The sequence below is a fragment of the Xiphias gladius genome, chromosome 20, assembly GCF_016859285.1.
Source record: "Xiphias gladius isolate SHS-SW01 ecotype Sanya breed wild chromosome 20, ASM1685928v1, whole genome shotgun sequence".
NCBI classification, from domain to species: domain Eukaryota; kingdom Metazoa; phylum Chordata; class Actinopteri; order Istiophoriformes; family Xiphiidae; genus Xiphias; species Xiphias gladius.
In genome coordinates, this window is record NC_053419.1 from 19,764,056 (window position 1) to 19,786,374 (window position 22,319).

General features: G+C 41.8%; 1 protein-coding gene across 2 annotated transcripts in view; it reads right to left on the reverse strand.

The window, feature by feature from the left end:
* col5a1 (procollagen, type V, alpha 1) overlaps positions 1-22,319 on the reverse strand; it is a 77,899-nt gene that overhangs the window by 37,017 nt on the left and 18,563 nt on the right. For both annotated transcript variants that reach the window (XM_040158199.1, XM_040158200.1), the window contains exons 2-9: positions 21,508-21,675; positions 15,140-15,353; positions 14,475-14,637; positions 3,532-3,663; positions 2,575-2,682; positions 2,016-2,459; positions 647-1,159; positions 466-522 (exon numbers count right to left, since the gene is read on the reverse strand). In XM_040158199.1, the coding sequence (XP_040014133.1) occupies positions 466-522; positions 647-1,159; positions 2,016-2,459; positions 2,575-2,682; positions 3,532-3,663; positions 14,475-14,637; positions 15,140-15,353; positions 21,508-21,675 (1,799 nt within the window). The remainder of the gene's footprint in view (positions 1-465; positions 523-646; positions 1,160-2,015; positions 2,460-2,574; positions 2,683-3,531; positions 3,664-14,474; positions 14,638-15,139; positions 15,354-21,507; positions 21,676-22,319) is intronic.

Sequence of the window (22,319 nt, forward strand, 5' to 3'; positions counted from 1 at the left end):
TTTTACAATGTTACCTGTAAATGTGAGTATCTGAATCAGGGTAGGATGTATATCCACCAGACTGTATTTAGAACAAGGTTTTTGGCGAAGAGGCAGGAACATTCTTTCTCACTCACTTTTGTTCTCCTTGTATTCCTGCCCTCCCTCCTTTCCCAGCGTTTACACACATACCCACACTGTGAGAGATTATTGACAATCCCTGCATCGCTGTTCTCTAAATGTTCATGCTGTAGTCCTATTGACCAGCCAGGAGCAAGGCCTTGCCCAAGTATACTATGAGAAAGGTCTGGTAGGCCCTAATGAGCGTGTTTGACCTCGGGATTCTTATTCAGCAGCAAGGGGCGGATTGTGTTTAGATGTGGATCCCACGTATGCACTTGCAGATATAAACATACACCCATGTGCACACAAGCGCATGCAGCCTACACTGTTGCCCAAATATGTTGCTCAAATAGTGATACTCACAGGCTCAATAACAGCAGGCTCTCCCTTCTGTCCCTTCTCACCACGAGCTCCGTCGACCTACACACCAAACACACAGACACAAACATAATCAGCCCCGCCTCCTCTTCATCACCATCATCATGCTATCCTCCACATCTTCAAGATCATGTCTTTGGCAGTGTGTCCTTCCATTATTTTTCACCTGTCCATAATACTCATCCGTCTCAGCAGGCAGCGGTTGGCGGTCTCTCTCGAATACCAGATCTTCATAGCTGTTCTCAAAGTCTTCTAAATCACCATAGTCTGTGATGTGCTCCTCCGTGAACTGATCCAGATCACCGTAGTCAAGCTCGCCCTCCAAGCCCAGGTCTGTTCCGGTGGCGATGGACCCCCCTGCTCCAGTGCCGGCGCTGGCCGATCCACCTCCAGCAGCAGAGGATCCTCCCACAGAGGCAGAACCTCCTCCGGTGGACCCGCTTCCGATGGTGATGGTAGAACTGCTGCTGCCCCTCCCGCCTCCTCCACTACTGGTGTGAACTGTGCTGCTGCTGCTTCCGTCACCACCACCTCCGCCACCGATGTGCACAGTGCTGCTGCTAGAGCTTCCTCCACCACCAATGTGAACTGTACTGCTGCTGCCACCTCCACCAGTGGCGTAATGGCTGTCCACACCATCCTCATATTCGTAGCCGTAGTCACCATCAGAAACTCCCACCTATAAAAACACAGATATCGTTATAAAGATACAACATTACAGGACAAAAAATGAAGATGAGAATAAAAAAAGAGGTGAGAACATGCACAACAATACAAAGGGCAACACAATGGGCACTCCTTTCATTCTTCAAAAGTAATAAGTGTTGAAACTGGTAGCATTGCTTGTTTCAGTTAGAGGCAACTACCAATCAGGAAGTTACTTCCTTTGTAGATAAATAATGTAAATAAAAAAACAATATTTAACATTGCATTTCAGACCTGTTAAAAATGTACATGTAGAATATCAGGGCTACAACTAATGATTATTTTCTTTATTGGTAAATCTGCAGATTACTGTTAAGGTTCATCTATTAAATTTGAAATCACAAATTCCTGAAGCCCAAGGTGATGCCTTTAATATCTTGTTTTGCCTGACCAAGATATGGAGTTTACAATCACACAAGACAGTTTACAAGATGGAACTTGAAAATGACTCAAACAATTAATTGATTATAAAAATAGTTGAAGATTAATATTCTGTCGATGGATTTAATGATTAAGAGACGAATTGCTATAGCTCTATAGGGTACCACTTTCTTCCCAAAGGTGCAGTGATGGAAATTTCTATAAAAACATATATTCCGTCTTGGTAGGATTTTTAAATACTTCCATGCTGGCATTAATTCCCCCAAGCGGATTGGTGGATTATAGCAAGAAGAAGGTCCTCTACTTATGTATCCCACACGTCCCAGTAAGTGCAGGTAGGCCTTGCATAGAGTACATAACAAAGTAAAGAATAACAGTTTATCATTATATCTATTAAGCTTTCAGGGCACACCAAAAACAATTAAGTGAGAAATTCAGTGTCAACCTACTGATGTTTCATTGCTGGAGATGATTTTTGATGTTCCTGCTTCCCTGCTGATGACGCTCCTTTCAATTCCCGTCCCTGCGCCCAAGTCAATCTTGCCCGCTGCTCCCAAATCCAGCTCACCCCCGGTGCCAATGCTGGTGATGGTGACACGTCGAGAGGTGTCACCATCAGGTGCCACTGTGGACTCCCAATAGTAGTCACCATAGTCTGCGTAATTCTCAGGGCTGGTCTCCTCTCCGTAGGCATCTTCTCCACCAGTGGCAGTACCTGAGGAGCTCGACGAAGAACTGCTGGATCTGCCAGCGGATGAGCCAGAGGATGTGCCAGAGGATGAGCTTGTAGAGATGGAGGTGGAGGTCAGGACTTTGCCGTCGGTGCCACCAGAACCGCCCCTCAAAACCTCCTCTACTGTGGTCACCGTACGAACTCCATCCGTTTCTGTCACCTGTGGTGCATAGAGGATATTGTTATCGGCTAACCTGGTGCTTTTGAAATAGTAAGATTGTACTTACATTATTAGATGAAATTCATCTGGGGCAAAACATATATTGGTTGACTACCTTAACTTCTTTTGTGGTTGTCTCAATATCAGAGGTTGAATCATACGGCTTGCCGTCCACGTCCTCATAGTAAGGGTATTCATAATAGTAGCTGTCCTCCTCTGTGTTCTAAAGGAGAGAAACATTACACTGAGATCGGGACAGTGTGACTGAGAGAAAAAGAATAGCTATCAACTATTAGAAACCCGATATTTAAATATGATCCACTGCTCTGTTGCTGCTGGCTGGCTGATGCATGTGCAACAGCCCGGCCACTGATCAGAAGCACACAGGAATGTATCCAACTGGCGGAAACCTTGTGCTGTATCTACCTGTTGCAACATGTTACGACTGAATGACAAATTACTTTTCCACAGCTTTCTTAATGAATCTGTCACCCATCTTTAGTTTTTGTTTACCTAGCAGTCATACTGACAGGCCCCAGGGAAAATTAAAAGGTCAAGAGGAAGAGCTTCCAGTCTATCTTGTATTACTTCTCTGACACACCTTTAATTAGAATGCACACACTGTGTTGGTATTCAGTGTGGAAAACAGCAGTGTGCAGGGATGCAGGCTTAGGCAGGCACCACATCGTTCCTGAACATTATTAACTAACTGCATAGCCCGATAACCCTGTTCTTCCCAGTCAGCACTTTCCTCTGGCAGAGTGTCTGAGTGTCTCTTACATAAGCCAAGGGGCTCTTTTCAGCACAGAATCCAAACAAGATCTGATTTGAATATTAAAGACAAACATGGATTAAGGGAAATGAACTTCCTTGAGTAAGGTCAGCCATGAGAACACTTGTTGGTTCTTTTCTTGGTCTCTACAATGTCCTCCATTATGCTATGTGCAAAAATCCACCAAAATTTCATCTAGTAATAGGCACCATTGTGTTTACAAAGCTGCACTGTGAGTTCCGAGCATATAAAAGTTGTTAAAAACTAAAAACTGAATATAGGAAAGGTCGTGTTACTTACATATTCATCTGTGTTGGGGTCCTGGTTCTGAGGCTGATCGGGCACTGGCACTTCACAATCGGGGCTGTAGTGCTCACAGTAGTCATAGGCAGCGCGATGGTCTGCTACAATCATTAGCTGCTGGATGTCTCCCTGCAAATGGCAAACAACACGAAGTCATGAGACACAGTTACAAGTCATGTATGTAGATAAACAAGCAAACAATCATTAGTGAGAGACATTGGCAGTCAGTGACCCACGGGGGAAAATGAAAGCAAAAAAAGATGAGGGAGAACATCTGTGTGCAGCATTATCACATGCAAAACAGGCAGCCCTGAAACTAGGTCAAGCCAGGGGAATCTAAGGGTGACTAAATGATGAAGAACTTTGTCCGGGGTCCAAGAGTGTCGTTTCGCATCAGAGTTGAGCACTGGAGTGTGAGACAAAAAGCTTACAGCAAACAGTGTGGAGTTACAAGAGAACATGGAACAGCTAAATTCATGACACACAACCACAGGCTCACACACACACACACACACACACACACACACACACACACACACACACACACACACACACACACACACACACACACACAGTGTATTTCTTTGACAAGATGAATGATTTTAAACAGAACACATAAGCCCAGCCCGAGATCTGAATGGGACATGAGTGATTCTGCCCTTGAGCTGATTGTGTGAGACGAATGGATCAACTTAGCTTGTGCGACATGAGAACATGAGCAGACCTGCAGTTGCAATAGCTTACCTGAGCCATTTCAGGTAAAGGTGTGTGTGCATATACTGATTCAAAATGTGGGGGGTGGGGGGCAGTAGCAGAGGCGAGATATTTAAAGGAAGAGACAGAAAAGAGGAGATTGATAGAAAAAGAGCAAGAGAGAACAAGAGAGAACAAGAAAAGGCTCAGAAGGATCCCCAGGCTACATAGGGAGCTGGGTGTGTGTGTTTGCCACATGTTTCTAAACAGAATGCATATGGCACCAAAATGCTGCTCTGTATCTATCCAAACAAGTCCTGATCACACGTCCAAATAAAGTGATGTCATTCCACATCAATCAAATACAGTTTCAATTTAGCTGAAACAAATATATTTTCAGGGGAGTATGAGAATCATGAAGTGACGCATCTCTGGGAACAGACTCCCACAGAATGAACTGTTTTTGATTATGTCCAGTTGCCAAAAGTCTGAAATCCCTCAACATGTCTTTCCAGAGGAAATTCTCCATGGATAGTTCTCTTTTCTGACAAATAGAAATAGATTGCATTTCTGATCTAACCAGTGACACTCCTCACTGAGGAACAACAATGCCGATGCTACACTTGCACATAATACACAGAACTCTATATCTGGGATCCTTTAATAATCCTCTCAAAAAACACCCAACAAGATGTTGTTTCCTGCTTTGTCCTTGGCTTATGTTATCAGTGGGGTTTATGGTGGATGCAGGAAAACAAATGCCAATATTTCCTCCAAGACAGAATGACTGAAGTAGCCATTACACAACCCTCCCAGCTATGAACTCTGAGCTCCCAGAAAATTTTCAATTGGCTACCTCTGAGTCATTTGTCTAAAGTCCCAATCCGTGAGGAGGCTAGAATTGGTATCGGTTTGACGGTCTGTCCCCCCCTCATCCTGCCAAGACCATGTGTCACAGCTGCACTGAAAGGGGATGTTGGGAATTCACTGTTTGAAATGAGGTCACATTCAATAAGGAATAAGCCCAATGTACAACAAAACAGCCCTGCTGTCTGGAGCCCTGCAACTGCTTTCCTATTCACATGCCATTCTTCTGCTTTTCTTTTTCTTTAACCCTACACACTTTTTCTTCATCTCCCAGAGCAGGCAGGAAAATGTCAGGGTAGATGCTGACCACAAGCGATGTGATACTAATTTCAGCAAGATGAGATAATTAAGCATAAACCTAAGCATTAATGAGAACATCCCTGGTGCTTTGAGAGCACCATGGAAGAATGTGTTTAATGATGTGTGACATGTACACAGAGAAAGAAAGAGGCGTGTGCATGCCTAGAAAGAAAAGTGTTCTGTTATATGGGCCTTATTGGGGCTAGAAAAGCTGATGGCTGTATTTGATTGTACTAGCTATATAACCAAAGGCATTTGAGAGGGGGAAAAGGATGGCAAGAAGTTGATCAGTGACTGTGGACCTGAGCTGAGTTGTGCTCAGTGGTGTTGGACCGTTGAGCACTGCCAGTTCCAGTCGTCTGAAGTTTTATTCTGTGTTAAAAGTTCTAGACTATAAAAAGCCAAGCCAAGCACTGAGCAATGCACAAAACAGACTGCAGATGGATCGGCAAACAAAATTGAGAAACAAGTATTTTTCACGTAGAGGGGCATTCTAGCAACTTAGCTTAAGCCTGGAGAATGGCAAGAGAAAGATGAATGGTCAAAATCAATGCAGCAGACTCAGAGACATCCTCACTTTTTCACTTAGTATGGGCTAAGCTCCAAGAGATATGGAATCCTAAATTTCCCATGACACTTCATAGCTTCTCTTCATTAGACCTTCCCTGCCAGGTAAATCCTAACATCTATTAACCTCCACACCAGTTTCTAACACACACTTTCCGTTATAAAATGTAGACTCCAAGACCAATCCAAGATAACTCTGATGGCATCACAGTGACATTGTTGGGGGTTATTTTCTCCGACTTGACAAAGCTCCTCCAGAGCTACTGAAGATATTATGCAAATCTTTTCACAGGCTGTGTGGTATTCACCGTAACTAATAAAATCCATGGTACACCTTTAATTTTTAGCAACAATTTCATACATATAATTGTATAAAATAATAGCAATTGTAGATAATTAATTGGATGTGCACACTTATTTCATCTTCTGATTCTGATCAGATACAGTGAATGCTCGGAAATCACACCATCTACAGTATACGCAAAAATTCTACATCACAGAAGATGCCTATTTTCCCAAATTATTTCATTTTCATCCTCCATCCTTACGCATAAATTATCTGTGCATTTATATAAAAGGCATGCAGTACATTTGTTCCTGTGAAAGCTGCACACCTTTACTGTAAAACTATTGTTAAAGTCTCGATCCACCCTGACAACCACTAAAGCTGTTTCTGATTTCCTTTCTTTGAGCCAGAGCTGCTCTTTTCACCGTACCTTACTTGACAGATTGTGGTGCCAAATGTTACATAAGCTGCTGTTTTACAGATGTAGGGAAGCAGTAAACATTCCTATACTGTACTCCAGCTGTATGCTAATGCCCAAATCCTATTTAGTATTCTGGTGCTGAATGGTTACCTCGGTCAAGTAAAGCCTGAGATATTTACTCCATTACTAAATGGATAAAGGACTGCACTTATATAGGGCTTTTCTAGTCTTTACACTAGGTGCCACATTCACCCATTCACACATCGCATTCAGCTGATGGCACGGCCATCAGGGGCAATTTGAGTTCAGTATCTTGCCTGACATGGGGACTGGAGGAGCCGGGGATCGAACCACCAACCTTTCGGTTAGTGGACAACCCACTCTACCTCCGGAGCCGCAGTCGCCCTACTTTTCTAAATGATGATGACATGAAATCGCACTGCAACTACTGTAAATGCGGAGTCAGGGATTCAGCATGTCATAAAGTTGATTGGTTGACCCCAACACTTAAACTTAAAAGCAGAAAAACCTTAAGCAGGGCAAAATATACCATATATGAGATGATTAATATACAGCACCACGTGCAGACACATAAACACCACCAATCCCACACCCAAACCGAGCATACCAAAGGAAAGATAAACCCTGGAATTATGGAATCGCACCCAAACCCCTCAGGGAACCATAAAAGACATGCAATCAGCTCTCCTATTTGAGACGGGACGGTGACATTTTTCACTCTGGAGCATCATGTGGCACATCAGAGTGGTGCTTAAGGCAGAATTTTCAGACAATAACAGGGCTGCCACTGTCAGCATCTCCCTTGACTCGGCTGAAATATGACTCTGCTCATGGCCAGTGCTTTCTTCATGTCATGCTCTGGTGGAAAAGCCATCGCCTGTGGCTGTGAGCAGTGGACGACCACACTTCACATAATTCAGGCTAAAGAAACTATCAAAGACATTTGCATGCACACAGAAAAGACATGCACATTAATCTGTGAGTGATTATAGGGTTGCGTTTTACACCTAGATTATGGAAGCAGAACAAATCCAGATTGAACAATAACACTAGATGAATAACGTTCAGATTAATCTATGGTCTCTGCATTTTGTCAAATGAAATGTCACATCATCTCTCAGGCTTTCATTCCCAAACGTCACCCAGTTTGGCTCCCACACATTAATCCCTATTGGATGTTCTGGTTGTGTCCAGGTGGGGGCAGGAGAGTGCTCTTGTGAGCACAAAGCCAAACATCTGTCTCCATCTGAGCCTGACCCACAATCATGAAGGGTGGATGGAGTTCATTTTTTCTCTTCTGAATTAAAATATATGATGCATGGGACAGAAAACAATATTGGTGCAGTTTCAATATCACACAACATAATGGTTGGCTTTGATTGGGTACATTACTGTTGTGCGAAAGGCGAAAATTTAACAAAATGAACCACACACATATACACTATTTTCTTCCTCTTCTTTTTCTCTCTTTCATACACAACATAAACAATGCTCATTATTTCTCCATATCCCCAGGGACAGGTGATAATGGCTCTGTTTACCTTTTACACCTCACACAACTCAGAGACAGCATCTTAAAGAAGATAAACTCAAGTCTCAAGTTTTTTCATAATTTTTTCCAGTCGGATGTCAGCAAAGGAAAATCAGTAGGAGGGCCCCACAGAGCAGGATTAGACTCTGGGAGGTCTGAGCTCTGGCTGTATTTTAAGGCGAACGACTTTCACAGCATATTTACACAGTCACCCATGAGCTCTGAGCCAGGTCTTGGTCCCACTGCTAGCACACACCGGCACACTCAAAGTCCCAGTGCCTGGGCATTCTCCAACCTGACCACAAAAACCAAACAACACACTGCAGAGGTCAGTTAACTGCACAGGGGCTATAAATCAGCATGGACACACAAACACACAAAAATGCACAGGGACACACAAACAAAAATAGATACACGTTGTCAACATAGCTGTTTAAGTACATACAAACAAACATACATTGTTAGGATCACACATATACATGCCAGCAGAGAAATTACACTTCAACAAATCTTCATAATTAAACCTCAAGTACATTTTCAACCATATACACTTTCCCCTCCAGACTGTCATGCAATCCCAACGCTCAGAGCAGCTGCCAAGAGCAACAGGCCTGTCTGCCCCCCCACTTATCCACCACACAGCACCTTAACCATTTCCTCACCTCTTTGCCGCTACCCTGTTTTTGGATCCCCTCTAGGTGTTCTCTCCCTCAGCCTCCCAGACCCCATCACACTCCCTCCTGTATAGATGTTAATCCCATACCTCTAAGGACTATGGGCAGCCATATTCCCATTTCCCGTTCTTTTGGTGTAGTGGAAACCAGAGCAGCTCGCCTCACCTAACAGACGTAGATTCTGACTGTTTGGCTTGGCCGATTGCTGAAATCTACATAAAAAAGTGCTGAGGGCACACTTCAGGGGTTGCTGACACAGTAAAAGAATAACAGACGGAAAAAGGGGGCGAAAGACAAACATCTGACATGAGTTAGGGAAATTTACTTAATTATCCATGGTGGAAACTCCATCTTCCCTGAGGCTACTGAAGTCTTTGTCCCATCCCACAGCCTGAAATTTATAGAGGTAGTGTGCTTTGACAGTGAAGCATGACATATACCTTGGACAAGATAATGCAGATATACATGAATACAACAACGCACAAGCATGTATAAGGAAGGTGAAGGGTATGATTTCATATTGCATGTTTTGGATTTAAATTTTTTAGTGTTGAGTACATATCATAGACATCTGAGATACAACACTCTGCCATTCAAAACTGTTATTATGGCCACATTCTCATATGTTCTCCACTTCAATCTTTAATAATCCATCATCAACGATGACTAAAGCTTCAAAGAAGTATGTGCACAGATACATCTGGATCACAGCAGATCCAGCTGGGACAAATAATTGTCCACACATGCAGTCAGAATGCCTCTCAAATCAATTTCAGATGCATTGTTTCCACACTGACTTGATGTTATCTGTGGGAAAAATGCAGTTTGACTGAAAATCATACAGTCACAAATTGCAAATTTGCACTTGACAATGCAGCAAAATAAGAGGACAGGGGTGGATGTTTGGTAACTTGAGGTATGAACTTCCAAAACTTGTCTGAGTTGTTTACTGTATGTATTTTGTATGTAAGTGTTTCAGTGCCGTGGGGGGGTCATTTTTCGACACACATCTACATGTGGTCTTAAGGGTCTGATCCCACTGCATCCTCAATGCATTTGAATTTTTATTTGGAACTGTCCACAAGAGATCAGATTAACAATGATATATTTAATTGTGGAAACGGGTCTAAATACCCCTTCGTATTTGTGCGACCAGACCAGTCATCAAGGCCCAAGCTAACCAATCAAACTTCTAAGTATCTACCACCGGGGCTCCATGAGAGAGGGCCATTCCATTCACCAGCTGTGTTGGGCCTGTTAATGCTTTCTGACACCCAGAAACAAGAGTCAAAGAGTCAGGTACATTTGTGAAAATTGTTGAACTGTGGAGCAGCTGATTGAAAAGCTTTACTAGGCCTGGCAACATTAGCCAAACCGTTTTTACTACTACCTCAGAAACTAAGCCAAAATTGGCTTAAATCGTATTCTGATTTTCCAAATTCTGAATTTGGAAAATCTACTTCAAATATGGAATGTGGTGTCAGCTTCTCTACAGTACATAGTCTTTGTGAACTGTCAAGATGTAAATCAGGAGTACCTTTAGAGATGAGTACATCTTTACCTTAGATGACTGAAATATAAATGAGGGAAGGCTGAATGAATGGCAGGAAACTGAGGAAAAGCCCTGAAGAAAAGATGAGGAAACAGGATGTGTAAAACTCATCATGCCATCAGAATATTAAAGCTCTTAACGAGCATCAAGCTCATGCGTTGCATGTTTTTACTACTTTTTCCTGGCTTGGGTTGCACCGTGGGAGCCCCACAACTTGCTTCATCTGAGCTCTATTAAAGGCCTCACAACCCTCTGAACTGCTTCCCTTACTCTTATCATATTGCCTTTACTCCCCCGCTCATTCCATCACTAATCCTTTATTTCAGTAGATCTAACCTCAGCCGTCATCTTCGCAAGGCTATTGCCCCTTCTTAACTATCTTCTCCAACTTATCACCCACTGACCCACACACATGGGAGAGCCTATCAGCAGCTACCAAGGAAACCTCTGGTTGATTTCATGTGGTATGGCTGCTGTTCCAAGACTGACATCAGTGGGAAGAGAGCTCCTCATTCTTTCCAGAGTATGACCCAAACGTTTTGGCTCCTCTACCTGAACCTACTGCTCCAGCTTCTCTGCTCCTCCACACCCTCTCTATCTTGAACATCTTTTTCTCTCAACACCAAAAACTCCTTCTGATCCACTCTCCTCCAACTCTCTAATATGCCAAATGTATGTCTTTCTGTGACGAATACTACAAAATATGATCACCCACAGTCGCACTGGACAGGGATGCTTTCGCTCTGCTTTGGCTGAGAAAATGGAGGACCCAGACAAGAACTGCTGTGTTTGCTAGGCTCCAACTTGACCACCTCAATTCAGTCGATGCCCCCTGCGGATTACCTCTGAATGAAACCAAATGGTTCATCTGTCTAGTTTGTGTTCCCTCAGACCAACCACAGTCATTTATTTCACTGAACACTACTTAGAACCAAAGGATGGGCATTAACTTATCTCTGGTTTTTCTTGGCACACTCACTGGGAAACAACAGTGAACAGGGAAATCAGAGGACACATTCAACAGATGGACTATGTAACACAGGCCTTACTTTCTGACCAACACAGATTAAAATACACTGAAAATACACACATGGTCTAAACATCCAGAGTCCTGTAGTCATGGAGCAAAACAACATTGCTAAAAATCACGAGCTTTATTTTCCAAAAGGTAATGACTCATAATGACAGATTTAACAAGTGCATTAGAGTGATTATAAAGGAGAATTTGCTATTTCATTTGCAACAGATGAGCATTGATTACCAAGTAAAATACTTGTTTTCTTACATCAACACCAGTCTAATTACATTCATAATCTTTTCGGGCACAAGCCACAGTACTCTTATGCAAGCTGCTAAGGAACGAAAATAACATTATGGTATTTACACAGGGTAGACACTCTCTCTGTGACCACAAAAACCATGTCAGAAACCAAACCATAAACCACCTCAGCACACAGTAAGTGCTACTTCTCTACTGACTGTATGTAAAGACAAGGCACAGGCTTCTAAACAACTTTAGAGGCAGATGAAACCCACCATTCACTGTAATGCAAAGATTCAAAGTCAGATTATTTTGTCTCTGTCTTTAACTACGTTTTTTTATTTCACGTTAACATCAATTATCTCCTTTCTTAATTTTCTTCCTTAAAAAGCACCAGCAGTCTAATGTGACTCTTAAAGAGAAGTTGGGAGCTATCAAATCAGTGCTGACTAAAAAAGCTCTCTCAAAATGATAGTTCATAACTACTTTTGCTGTGTCTTATTATTTCCCCTTTTACATGCTGTTTTCCTAAAGAGATTGACTGGAAATTGCAGGCTCTTGAGTCAACTGAATTAATTGGCCTGCTGGTGAAATCAAATATGTTTTTTTTGGGTTTTCATGCTCACCACCTCTTGGTGATAACCGACTCTGGCAAAAGTCAACACAGGATCAGACTAAACTACAGAGAGGAGAAGGGAGTAAGGGGAGGAGAAAGGAGCGCAGGCTGAGCATAATTTGGAAACTATGTGGCATATTTTCCATTTTCTGCACGCACTGGAGCCTGTCCTGTCTCCCAACTGGCAGACACACAGCAGGAGGGCTTTAAACATCTCTCACAAAATATCCGTCTGTTCCCACGGTAACCATTGGACTGTTAACGTAGCTCTGAGATTTAGGTAAGATTTAAATTGTTACTGTATCACCTCGACCTCATGATGAGCTCGCTGTGGGCAACAATAAAATTAGACCAGAATTAGAACTGTGCCAAATAAATGCAGTCATCTTATTGGCAACAAGGAAGAGGAATTTATCAACATCCAGGAGGTGAAAGTGAAATAATTGCTGCAACACGCATAGACAAACACACACCAAAAACATCAGTATTCATGCCTCATTAAATAGTTCAACAGCCAACAATTTCACTAAAAATCTGAACATAATCTGTGTGGTATAAAGGAGTGTTGTACTCCTTTGCTTCACTCATGAATCACATATAACACTGTTACTGAAAAAAATGTGCACATAGCCGGTACCGTACATAGTTTATCTTTTTTTTGCAATTTGGAAACCTGGACTTAGTTGCGAACGAGGACAAGAAGTGAAGTTTTAGTTTTATATCCCATTATACATCGATCTCCCCTATAGCTTAGCAGACCAACTTTAGTCATTGTAGGGGGGGAGTGATGTCATATTTCCTTCTTTTTAGTCTGTTCTCACTGAGCAGCAGTGAGGTTAAAGGTCAGCTGGCTCAGCATCAGTCACATCAGTCAGCCTCTGTTACTAATTATTATTGAGGGGCTCAGCCTCACAGACTAATCCCCCTTTAAACAAGCACAACTCTGACGGGACAAAGACAACACTATTCCTTGTGCCTCTCTGTGTGAATTTTTGTGTGTGTGCGCGCGTGTGTGTTTGTGTGTGTGTGAGTGTGTCCCTCACAAGGGTCATGTTTAAGAGCCCAAATATCCATAAAAAAGATTGTTATAGGCACTATCCAAACTAATTCTGATTCTTCACACCAGGTAAAAAGAAACAAGAAGTATTTCATGTTATGATGCACATCAGATACCTCTGGGTATTCTAAACCCCAAAAGGCTTCCTGTCACTAGTCAGATTACCATTAATCTTTCATCTCCTGCCACGAAGCTTTTATACACATAAATAGAGGATAAAGGAGGAGGTAAAGCCCTCATTCTAACCATAAAAACCTGTCATCGGTCGTTAAAAACCTCTGTAAATAAAAATGTTGCTGCCAATTCAGATAGGGAATCCAGGCACTGACACCAAAAACGGAAATATAACAGTTTGACTGACAGGTTTTAGCTGCTTAGTAGCCACAATGAGGCAAAATTTTAAAATAGCAACAACAGATGCAGACTTGAACAGCAAAGAAATGCAACAAAGCTGGAACCAGAATAGAATTCCAGGACATGAAGTTCTTTTTTGGAGAGTGTGGAATATCTGGCACCCTAAATTAAATTTGATTTGCAGTTTAGTGCAAGCGTATGAGTGGGTGGCAGAGGTTGGGGAATCAGATGTTGGGGGATCCAAAACCTAAATCCAAACTCCTATAGAGGATGTGGCCGCTACCACAATCCCTAGTCTGTGCGACATGACATACAGAATGGAGATTTGGGATGACCATCATTTGCACCACAGCCACATGTGTCTGTACCGTAGTTAAGGAATCTCATTCACTTTATCTCCTTTGCTTTAGGACTTTAAATCAAAGTCAGGTTGGCCTGAAAAAGACTGGTATGCTGACTTGTTTATTACAGCCTTGAAAACAGCATATAGCGGGAGATGCAAAAATCCATCAGTTGTTAAAACTATAAATCAGTTCCATCGTCCCACTTTGCCACAATTAAGTTCACATCGAGTCAGACGGACACAGTTGAGTGGAAAGCTAGTGTGGATCTGGCAAAAATGGCTCTCAGCAAGCACTGATCCATCACACAAATAGCCCTAAATGGTCCAGTAATTAAAAACAACAAAGAAAAAATACCAATAACAACATGTAGATCAAGAGCTACAGTACAATGCCTACCTCAAAGACTTCTTCATCAAGTATTCTAGTTCCAAACACTATAATTCCTTTGGTGTCGATGATGGGGTTGGGACTTCGGAGCAGCTTCTGGGTGGTCTTCTTTTTACAGTCCAGAATGAGGGTGATGGTCTGCTTGTGCACACTGATGGCCACTCGATGCCACCTAGAAAGGGAGGTGAAGTTAATTCACACACTTACTGGGTTACACGTTACCCACTCACTCACTACTAACAGGGTAAGGGCCCCTTTTGTGTTTAGCTTCTCGTTCAAATTCAAATACATCCCATTCTGTTCTAGAGTAAAAAAGAATCTCATCTTCCTCTTTTTTGTTGACATAAACAGGATTCTGCACCAAGACCAAAAGATACACATTTGAGAACACTGCAATCCACATAAAGTATAAGGGATTAAAAGTACAATATCAGAAATGGACACTGACAAGGTTGCATATTGCAAACACATCCATTGCAAAAGGTACACCTGGTTCAAGTGCTGCTCTAGGTGGTTTAGTGCCCCACACACTAAACCACATACAACGCAGATCACGTCATCAAAGCCTAACACATCCACCTGGACTCTGATTAGAGGGGAAGATGCAAAAAGAAAAAAACAGAGTCTCATACTCCTTGATGGATTTTCATCGAGCCAACAACTGGTGAACCTACTTTCCATCAGCTAGGTTGACTCCTCTGAAGAGGGGGTAGTCCTCGGGGCTGGGTTTGCCTGTGTGGTCCTCATACAGGAACACGGGAGAGCGTCCAACTTCCAGTCCGAGCTGCTGGATGCCCTGTTCATTGTACACAGACAACAGGAAGGACTGGCTGCCCTTCTTGGGCTTCACTGTGGCCAAGATGGAAAAGTCCTCTGGGAACACATCACCTGGCAGGACAGATGGTGAGTTGGGCAGAGAGAGAAAAAGTTTGGAGAGTTATAGGTAGCAGTAACCATTCATGATGATGAGAGTTTGTGTTCAGGATGTTATAATCGTATTATTATTTTAGGAGACAGAGAGGGCTCTTTGGTGTCAAGAGGGAGTATAAATGTTATTACTTTTACTTCTAGAGGAAAGAAAAAACAGACAAAGATAATTTTGAGTTGAAGAACTGGGATCGCTTTGAGCACCAAAACAAAACAATTTGCAGAGTGCCCAAAATGTAACAGGACAGGATTCATCTCAAATGGATAAAGGCCGGCGAGAGGAAAAAAATGAGAGTTAAAAGCAGAGGTGCAAAGTGGGAGCATCTCCAGCACGGCAAGGGATGAGAAGTATAATGACAAAAGCATATGATCTGGGAAGACTTTGTTGAGCTATCCTTCAAACCCCTCCTCTGCACTTCTCTCTTCTCCCACAGCTGATTGATCTAACAGACACTGAGATGCTCCAGCAGAGGGTTGGAAAAGACGAAATAAGAGTGAAATTTTTTTACAGGAGAAAGAATTAAAGACACATGTATGGAAATGGAAATACCAATAATAATTTGGTATTTAAACACGTTAAAGGTCTGGAAACTGACATAAAATAGACATGTTCTTCTCCAGCTGCATGGTTCCACTGTGCAGCCTCAACTATTTCCTCCAATTTACTAAAGTGTGGGGCACATCTGCCAGACAGACTCCCTTAGTGGGGTGCTCTTAGGACCCCATAAAGGGGGCAGACTTTCCAACCATCCAGGGAGAATGTTGCTTGCTAATGTAGAGTTCAGACTACACTTGAGGCACAGTTTTCTGATCTTTTAGTGTGGAAAAAAATACAGAGGCAACCTGTCTATACTAAAACCACCATTGCTATGAGAAACCAGCTATCTGGATTATGTTTAACATTAGCAAAGAAACCACTTGGATTCCTTTAGCATCTCGTTGCTGTTCAGAATATACGGATGAAGAGATTTCCAGATGACCAGAAAACACAGGCAAGGTTTGTGGCTGCAGTGGTTTTGTAGCCACTTGTGAAGCCATCAAACCCCCTTACTCTGCCATAGGAGACAGTCTGGAAAATGCAAAAATTGGAGTGACTATGGTTTAGGTGGCCAATCAGAAGCAGTGGAGGAAGAAGACGCCTCAGGGAGAATGTGGTGTGGAAACCTGATGTTCGGAAGAGATAGTGGAAAAGGAGAGAAGGGAAAAGAAAAGTAAAGAAAAGAAAAAAAAAGAAAAAGAATTTTGCCACCATTGTTCATTCACTTTTTTCTTTCTTCTTCTCATTGTCTTTCATTCAGTCAACATCTGGATATCTGTTTGCCTTCCTGTCCTGTCTTCCTGCCTTTTCTATCACTCCTTCATTAATGCCAGGCACCAAATCACATCATGCGGAGAGCACATGCCTTGGCAGTGTGCTCCCTCAGGAATTTAGATTGGCATCATATGAGAAACATTGCTTTAATTGACAGATGCTTCGACAGGACGGTGAAAGGCAGAGAACAGGAGAGACAGAACATAAGAAAGAGGGAGATTAGACAGATACATGATGACCTTGGCAGGCAGAATATGTAATGAAGTGTTACTGTAGGATGCAAAAAAGGAAGTTGGGAAATACCAGATAACAGAAACCAGATGAGGGAGCGTTTGTCACTGCATCCGATTGCACATGAGCCACGTCTGTCGCAGAGACAATGACTCAGCACTGGCTCAGGAACGGTTTGTGTGAAGGTCAAAGGTCAGGTGAGGGGTAAAAGGGACTTCAAGGCACAGAAGAAGAAACATTTGGGGGGAGTAAAGGATTGAGAACGACTAATTTTCAAATTCAAATTACTGTTTTTGGAGGGCAGAAATTGCAGCCAAAATTAAACTGTCTCTGGATTTTAAGTAGCGTTTACACAGCAAGGTTTCTCATTTGTGGATTCGTGTTTATGCACTGTGTCTGTCCTCCCTGCCATCACTGCAAGGACTGAGATACCCTGAGAGAATCTCCATCATAACGCTGAGAAGAGAAGAATGAAAGACGGAGTTGAACAAAAATGGGGGGGGGGTCGTTCAGAAAAGCTCGGGTTTCTCTGGAATGTGTCTCTCAAACTGCTACTTCAGGCCACCAGATGAGAGATAACTCATTCCTCATTTAGTGCGTGTGTGTGCGTGTGCGTGTGCGTGTGTGTGTGTGTGTGTGTGTGTGTGTGTGTGTGTGTGTGGACATGGGAATGGAAAGGCTGCGGTGCCAGAAGTCCTCGGAGTTTACACTGGCGGCACCACCAACAGTATCAGACTAGAAACGGCTGGAAAAGTCAGAAACTCAAAGACAAGCCTAAACATCTCAACGAGCCTGTCAGGCAGAACCTGTCTTTTTCCTCCAGATTAAATGCCCAATTAAAGTTTCTTTTTATTTTGATAAAAGATCTATCTAGTATGATATAGCTAGCTTCTATTTTTTCTAGGTCAAGTCAGTGGTAGAACTATCAGTGTTGATAGTAAGAGAGCCTATTTACGTTTATTCACAAGTTAAATAAAGAATATATCTAAATAATAAGTTATTTATAAGTTAAAGGAGACAGAGAGAGTGGTTTTCCGCCCTCTCTCCATTTTCACACTGCTGGCATTTGACATCTGCACCTCCGTTACTCTTCTTTTTCTACCAAATTCACAGAATCCCGAAGAAAACCTCAAAAGTTAGGGAGGGAGGCCTAGTATCCTCTCCGCCATCTTGTCAGTGTGCATGCAAGCAGGTAAATGGGGTAGAAAGTTTTGTGTCCTGTAATTGGTCATTCAGTCACCAGGGTGTCCAAACCCCTCCTTCTGTATAAGAGAAGCAACATTCCAGTGGGATTGGACAATGCTGCAAAGGAGTGTACCTGTCTGCTGGTGTGCAAAAAAGGGAGAGTCATGGACAAAGGACAGAGAGGAAGATGGACGTGTATTGCATGCAGGTGACTGACTCTGAGTATAAATGGCTCTAATGGAGAGGTAGGACCCAGGATACAAGTGTTTGAAATTCAAGGCCCAAATAGACAGATAGAGTTACATGCCTCTTTTGTTTGTCACTTAGATTGTGTGCAAAAAAACCACAATTTTCGAAAACATCAGTAAGAGAAGCTACTCATTATCTATAATTCACCTCTGATATGTTATTACTTCTGCTTCCACTGATGTCATTAAACTTGGCTTCACCTCCCAGTGCCAGAAGCCGATAGGATATGATTCAAGGGTTAGAAATTGCATATCGCATACAGATAAGAAGTCAAAACCACTGTTTTACTTTACACCACAAAGACATGAGGTGTAAACTACTGATATCATTATCTATATCAGCTACAATAACCATAATATTTACTTATTGGATATCAACAAAATCATATAATGTTCGTACTATTGTCAAATTGAATCTTATCATTTTGATTGATAATTAAGGATATTTTAGGGTTCTGAAAATAAATGGAATTCTAATACTATGTATCTCATTTTACTGTGTTCTTTGTTTTTGTGCATCTATAAAGTCTCTCAAATGACTAGTAATAAACCCAAATTACATGCCTATTTTATTTTTGTTCAAATTAAATGACACTATGTATGTGACGTGGATATTTTCTTAGATAACAATCATAGTCAATATTGCCTTTAAGAAATTAATAGACTATGTCATTCCTGAACCATGTTAGCAAACAACAACAACCAATATTTCTTTTACAGCTCGTGGATCTTAGCTTGGCCATTTGAATTTCAATGTATGTTGCAGCAGAAGCCCCCAATTAAATGGCCGGTGCCATCTAGCCACAGCAGTCCAGACTACAAGTACACATGCCAAGTGACAGCTAAACCCATTAAGAGAGAAGTTACGGGCCGCTGCATCATTCTTTCCTTGCATTAACTTCAAAATGTCAGTGCTGCAACCGGAGATTTGTGGCAATTTGAATTTGTACATATGTACTTACACATTTTATTTCTCATAGATAAATCTGGATACAGAGAGACAATTAGTAGAGGAAGACTATTGAGGACAGACTAGTGAGACATGGGAGGAGTATATGTGTATGGTATAAAAGTTGAAAATGGCTGAGAGCTTCGTTGCCCTTTTTCTTAACTTCTCATTTAATAATAAAGGTAAGAAAGTACTCTTGTGTTTTCAGTGCCTCTGTAGTTGATGATGATGCATTGATTCAAATGAATCATCCCTTCCACATGTTTGCCTAATGATTCCATGTCTGCACTTGCTCTTTTCCAACACATTATCTCAGACTGTCTGTGGTTACGGGATCACGGGCCAGTGTGCTCTCAATCAGAGCTACTGTGGTTTTATTAACAACATAACAGTCATAACAGAATGCGTTTGTTTGCATGTCTTTGTTTTCTATATGTGATTTTTTTTTTCTCTACCTTTAGGAGGCAGGGTGCTGTGTTGATAATTTAGGCAAAATGTACCTCCAGGCTTTAGGCCAAAGTCATAAATCAGTAGCAAAGTTAGTTAAAGTGAAAAGACGTGGATAAAATGATCTCACAAGTTTAGCTGGCTTCTGGAATATATTAGCTGTACATTCTCTTAATGTTGAGGTGAGAGAGGGACCACATCACAGACACTTATATAGGCTTTTAAGGCCTCCAAGCCACAGGCAGCTAGTTATTCTGTTTGCACCTTGACAATATGTGGTGCCTGTTATGAACTCCTCCAAGTTGGTTTGTTTTATGTAGACTGTTATTTTGGATGATCCAGAGTAGAGTGTGTAATTATAGAATGGGTATCTAAACAGAGACTCTCATGGACTCTGCTGTGATACAGCTTCAAAGTGAACAGTATTTGTTTGATTGGAGAGCATGATGGGGCATGCAGGCCACAGGAGCCCTGTGGCTTCATTTTAAGTCCCAAAGAAGAGCTGTAGATGACATGGATCAAAGGTCCACTAAGGCCAGTGCAACGTCTGAGAGGACCATGAATGGGGCTGTCATCCAATCTAAGCTTTGTGGAAGCTTAGCTCACAGGAAGGGTTATTATTTTTCCCTCTCTTCTGCATCTGGCCACATCAATTTTCTTTTCTGCTTTTTGTATTTTTAAGCTACAGAGAAACCAGTCACAATTTTAGAAATTCGTTGACTGGGTCACAGAATTATGATTTTGAATTTCTGTACTGTAGGGGGGGGGTATACAGAGAGGGGAGCTTAGCATGTCTCACCAGACAGAGTTTAGATGAAATACAAAGAGAAAGAACATTTTGAGGCAGCAGCAGTCTAGAAGAAATGATAGAGGGAAAAAATGATGGCGCTTGAGGGAAAATAAAGAGAGAAGGAGGAAGAAAAGCAAGGAAAGATTGCCGGAGAGGGATGAGAGAGGGGAAAGTACTACTGCAGCACACCACAGAGCCATAACCCAAAGCCACGTCAGCACAATAGAACAAGGCAAAAGTGGAACCCCAGACTGCTCTCCCCTCTACCGTCCCTATTTTCATTGCTTTTCCACTGTCCAGCTCCTCCTACAACGTCAATTATTGTGTGACTAAGCAACAGGACTAACTCAGTTACTAAAAGTGTCCAAATCTACTAGACATCTCTGACCTCTTTACAAGAACAGGACTTACAATAAAAGATGTAGAGATACTGTATATGTTTTAGTGAGGGGTAAAAAAGGGAAGGGAAACAGGGAAACTCATGCAGGGGTAGGCATTCCCTGCCTAAAATCCCATAAACTAAAGGTAGAGTTGACATGATTAATCAGGTTATAGGAGCCAATAAAACTTCTACCTGGAGGAGAAAGAAATTAAAATACTATGCGAGAAAAATACAAATTACTTTCCAGCCCTATTTAAATGTTTTACCCGTATTTTATTATGATGTGGGGTACAAGGTAATATAAGTGACCAGATGGCAAGACTGTGTAGCAGAAATAACTTGTAAGGTAAGTTAAAGATCCTGGAAAAGCCACAACATCTGAAGTCCTTAACCTGAAGCCTAGTATAGAAAAATGAAATTAAAACTGGATTTAAATGGCTTTGAGGCTTTGATCTGCTCTGCTTGATGTCCAGAGAGAAAAAATATAAAGAGATGCTTTGAGAAACAAAAAAGGATAATGGTAGAAGTGCTTAGAGGTAGAGAGATACAGAGTGTCGAGTCAGATTCTTACCTGGATACAGCTGTTTGGTGGGGGCGCTGAGCTGGGCATCTTTGGATACTCTGTAAGCCACATCGGGTCCTTGTGTTGACCTCCTATGTGAGCAGAAACCCGTTGTTTTTGTAACACCCTCAGGTAAACTGTGAAAATCTAAAATCTTCAAGAGGTCTGCTGGTTCCACTACAGAGGGTGAAAAGAGAAACAGAAAGAAAAAAGGATTTTAGGTTTTTGGATTGAAATAGCACAAAAATTATCGACATTTGTACAAATTCTATAATACACAAGTCCAGATATAAACATTGTTTATACAATGCATATATACAGTTGCAATCAGAAATATTCAACCCCCCAAAGATTTTAAGGATTTATCAATTAAAGTTTTCTCAAAGAGCAAGATTCTGCTTCGGATGACTTCTTTATGAGTTGAGTGATACATAAAATCAATACTGATAATGCATGATGTAGTATTTGTGTGTAACAGTATATTTTGTTAAGATGGCCATGTCACAATTATTCAACCCCTATATAATATTGTTGTTTTCAAAGCTGTCTGACAGTTTTATGGCCTAAAGTGGAGTTTAAACATAATTAAGCCTTTGGAAACTCTATAATAATCCTTCATTTGCTTCAGCTGTGATGCATATATATAAACCCCACCCTTGAAGGTATTCAAGGTGGGTTGCAATCATGGGAAAGACAAAGGAGCTTCCACAAAAGCTGAGAGAGGATATTATTTCATCACACCTGAAGGGCCTTTGGTATAAGAAGATTTCCAAATTATTTAATATTCCAAGAGACACCATTGGGAGCATTATAAGGATGTT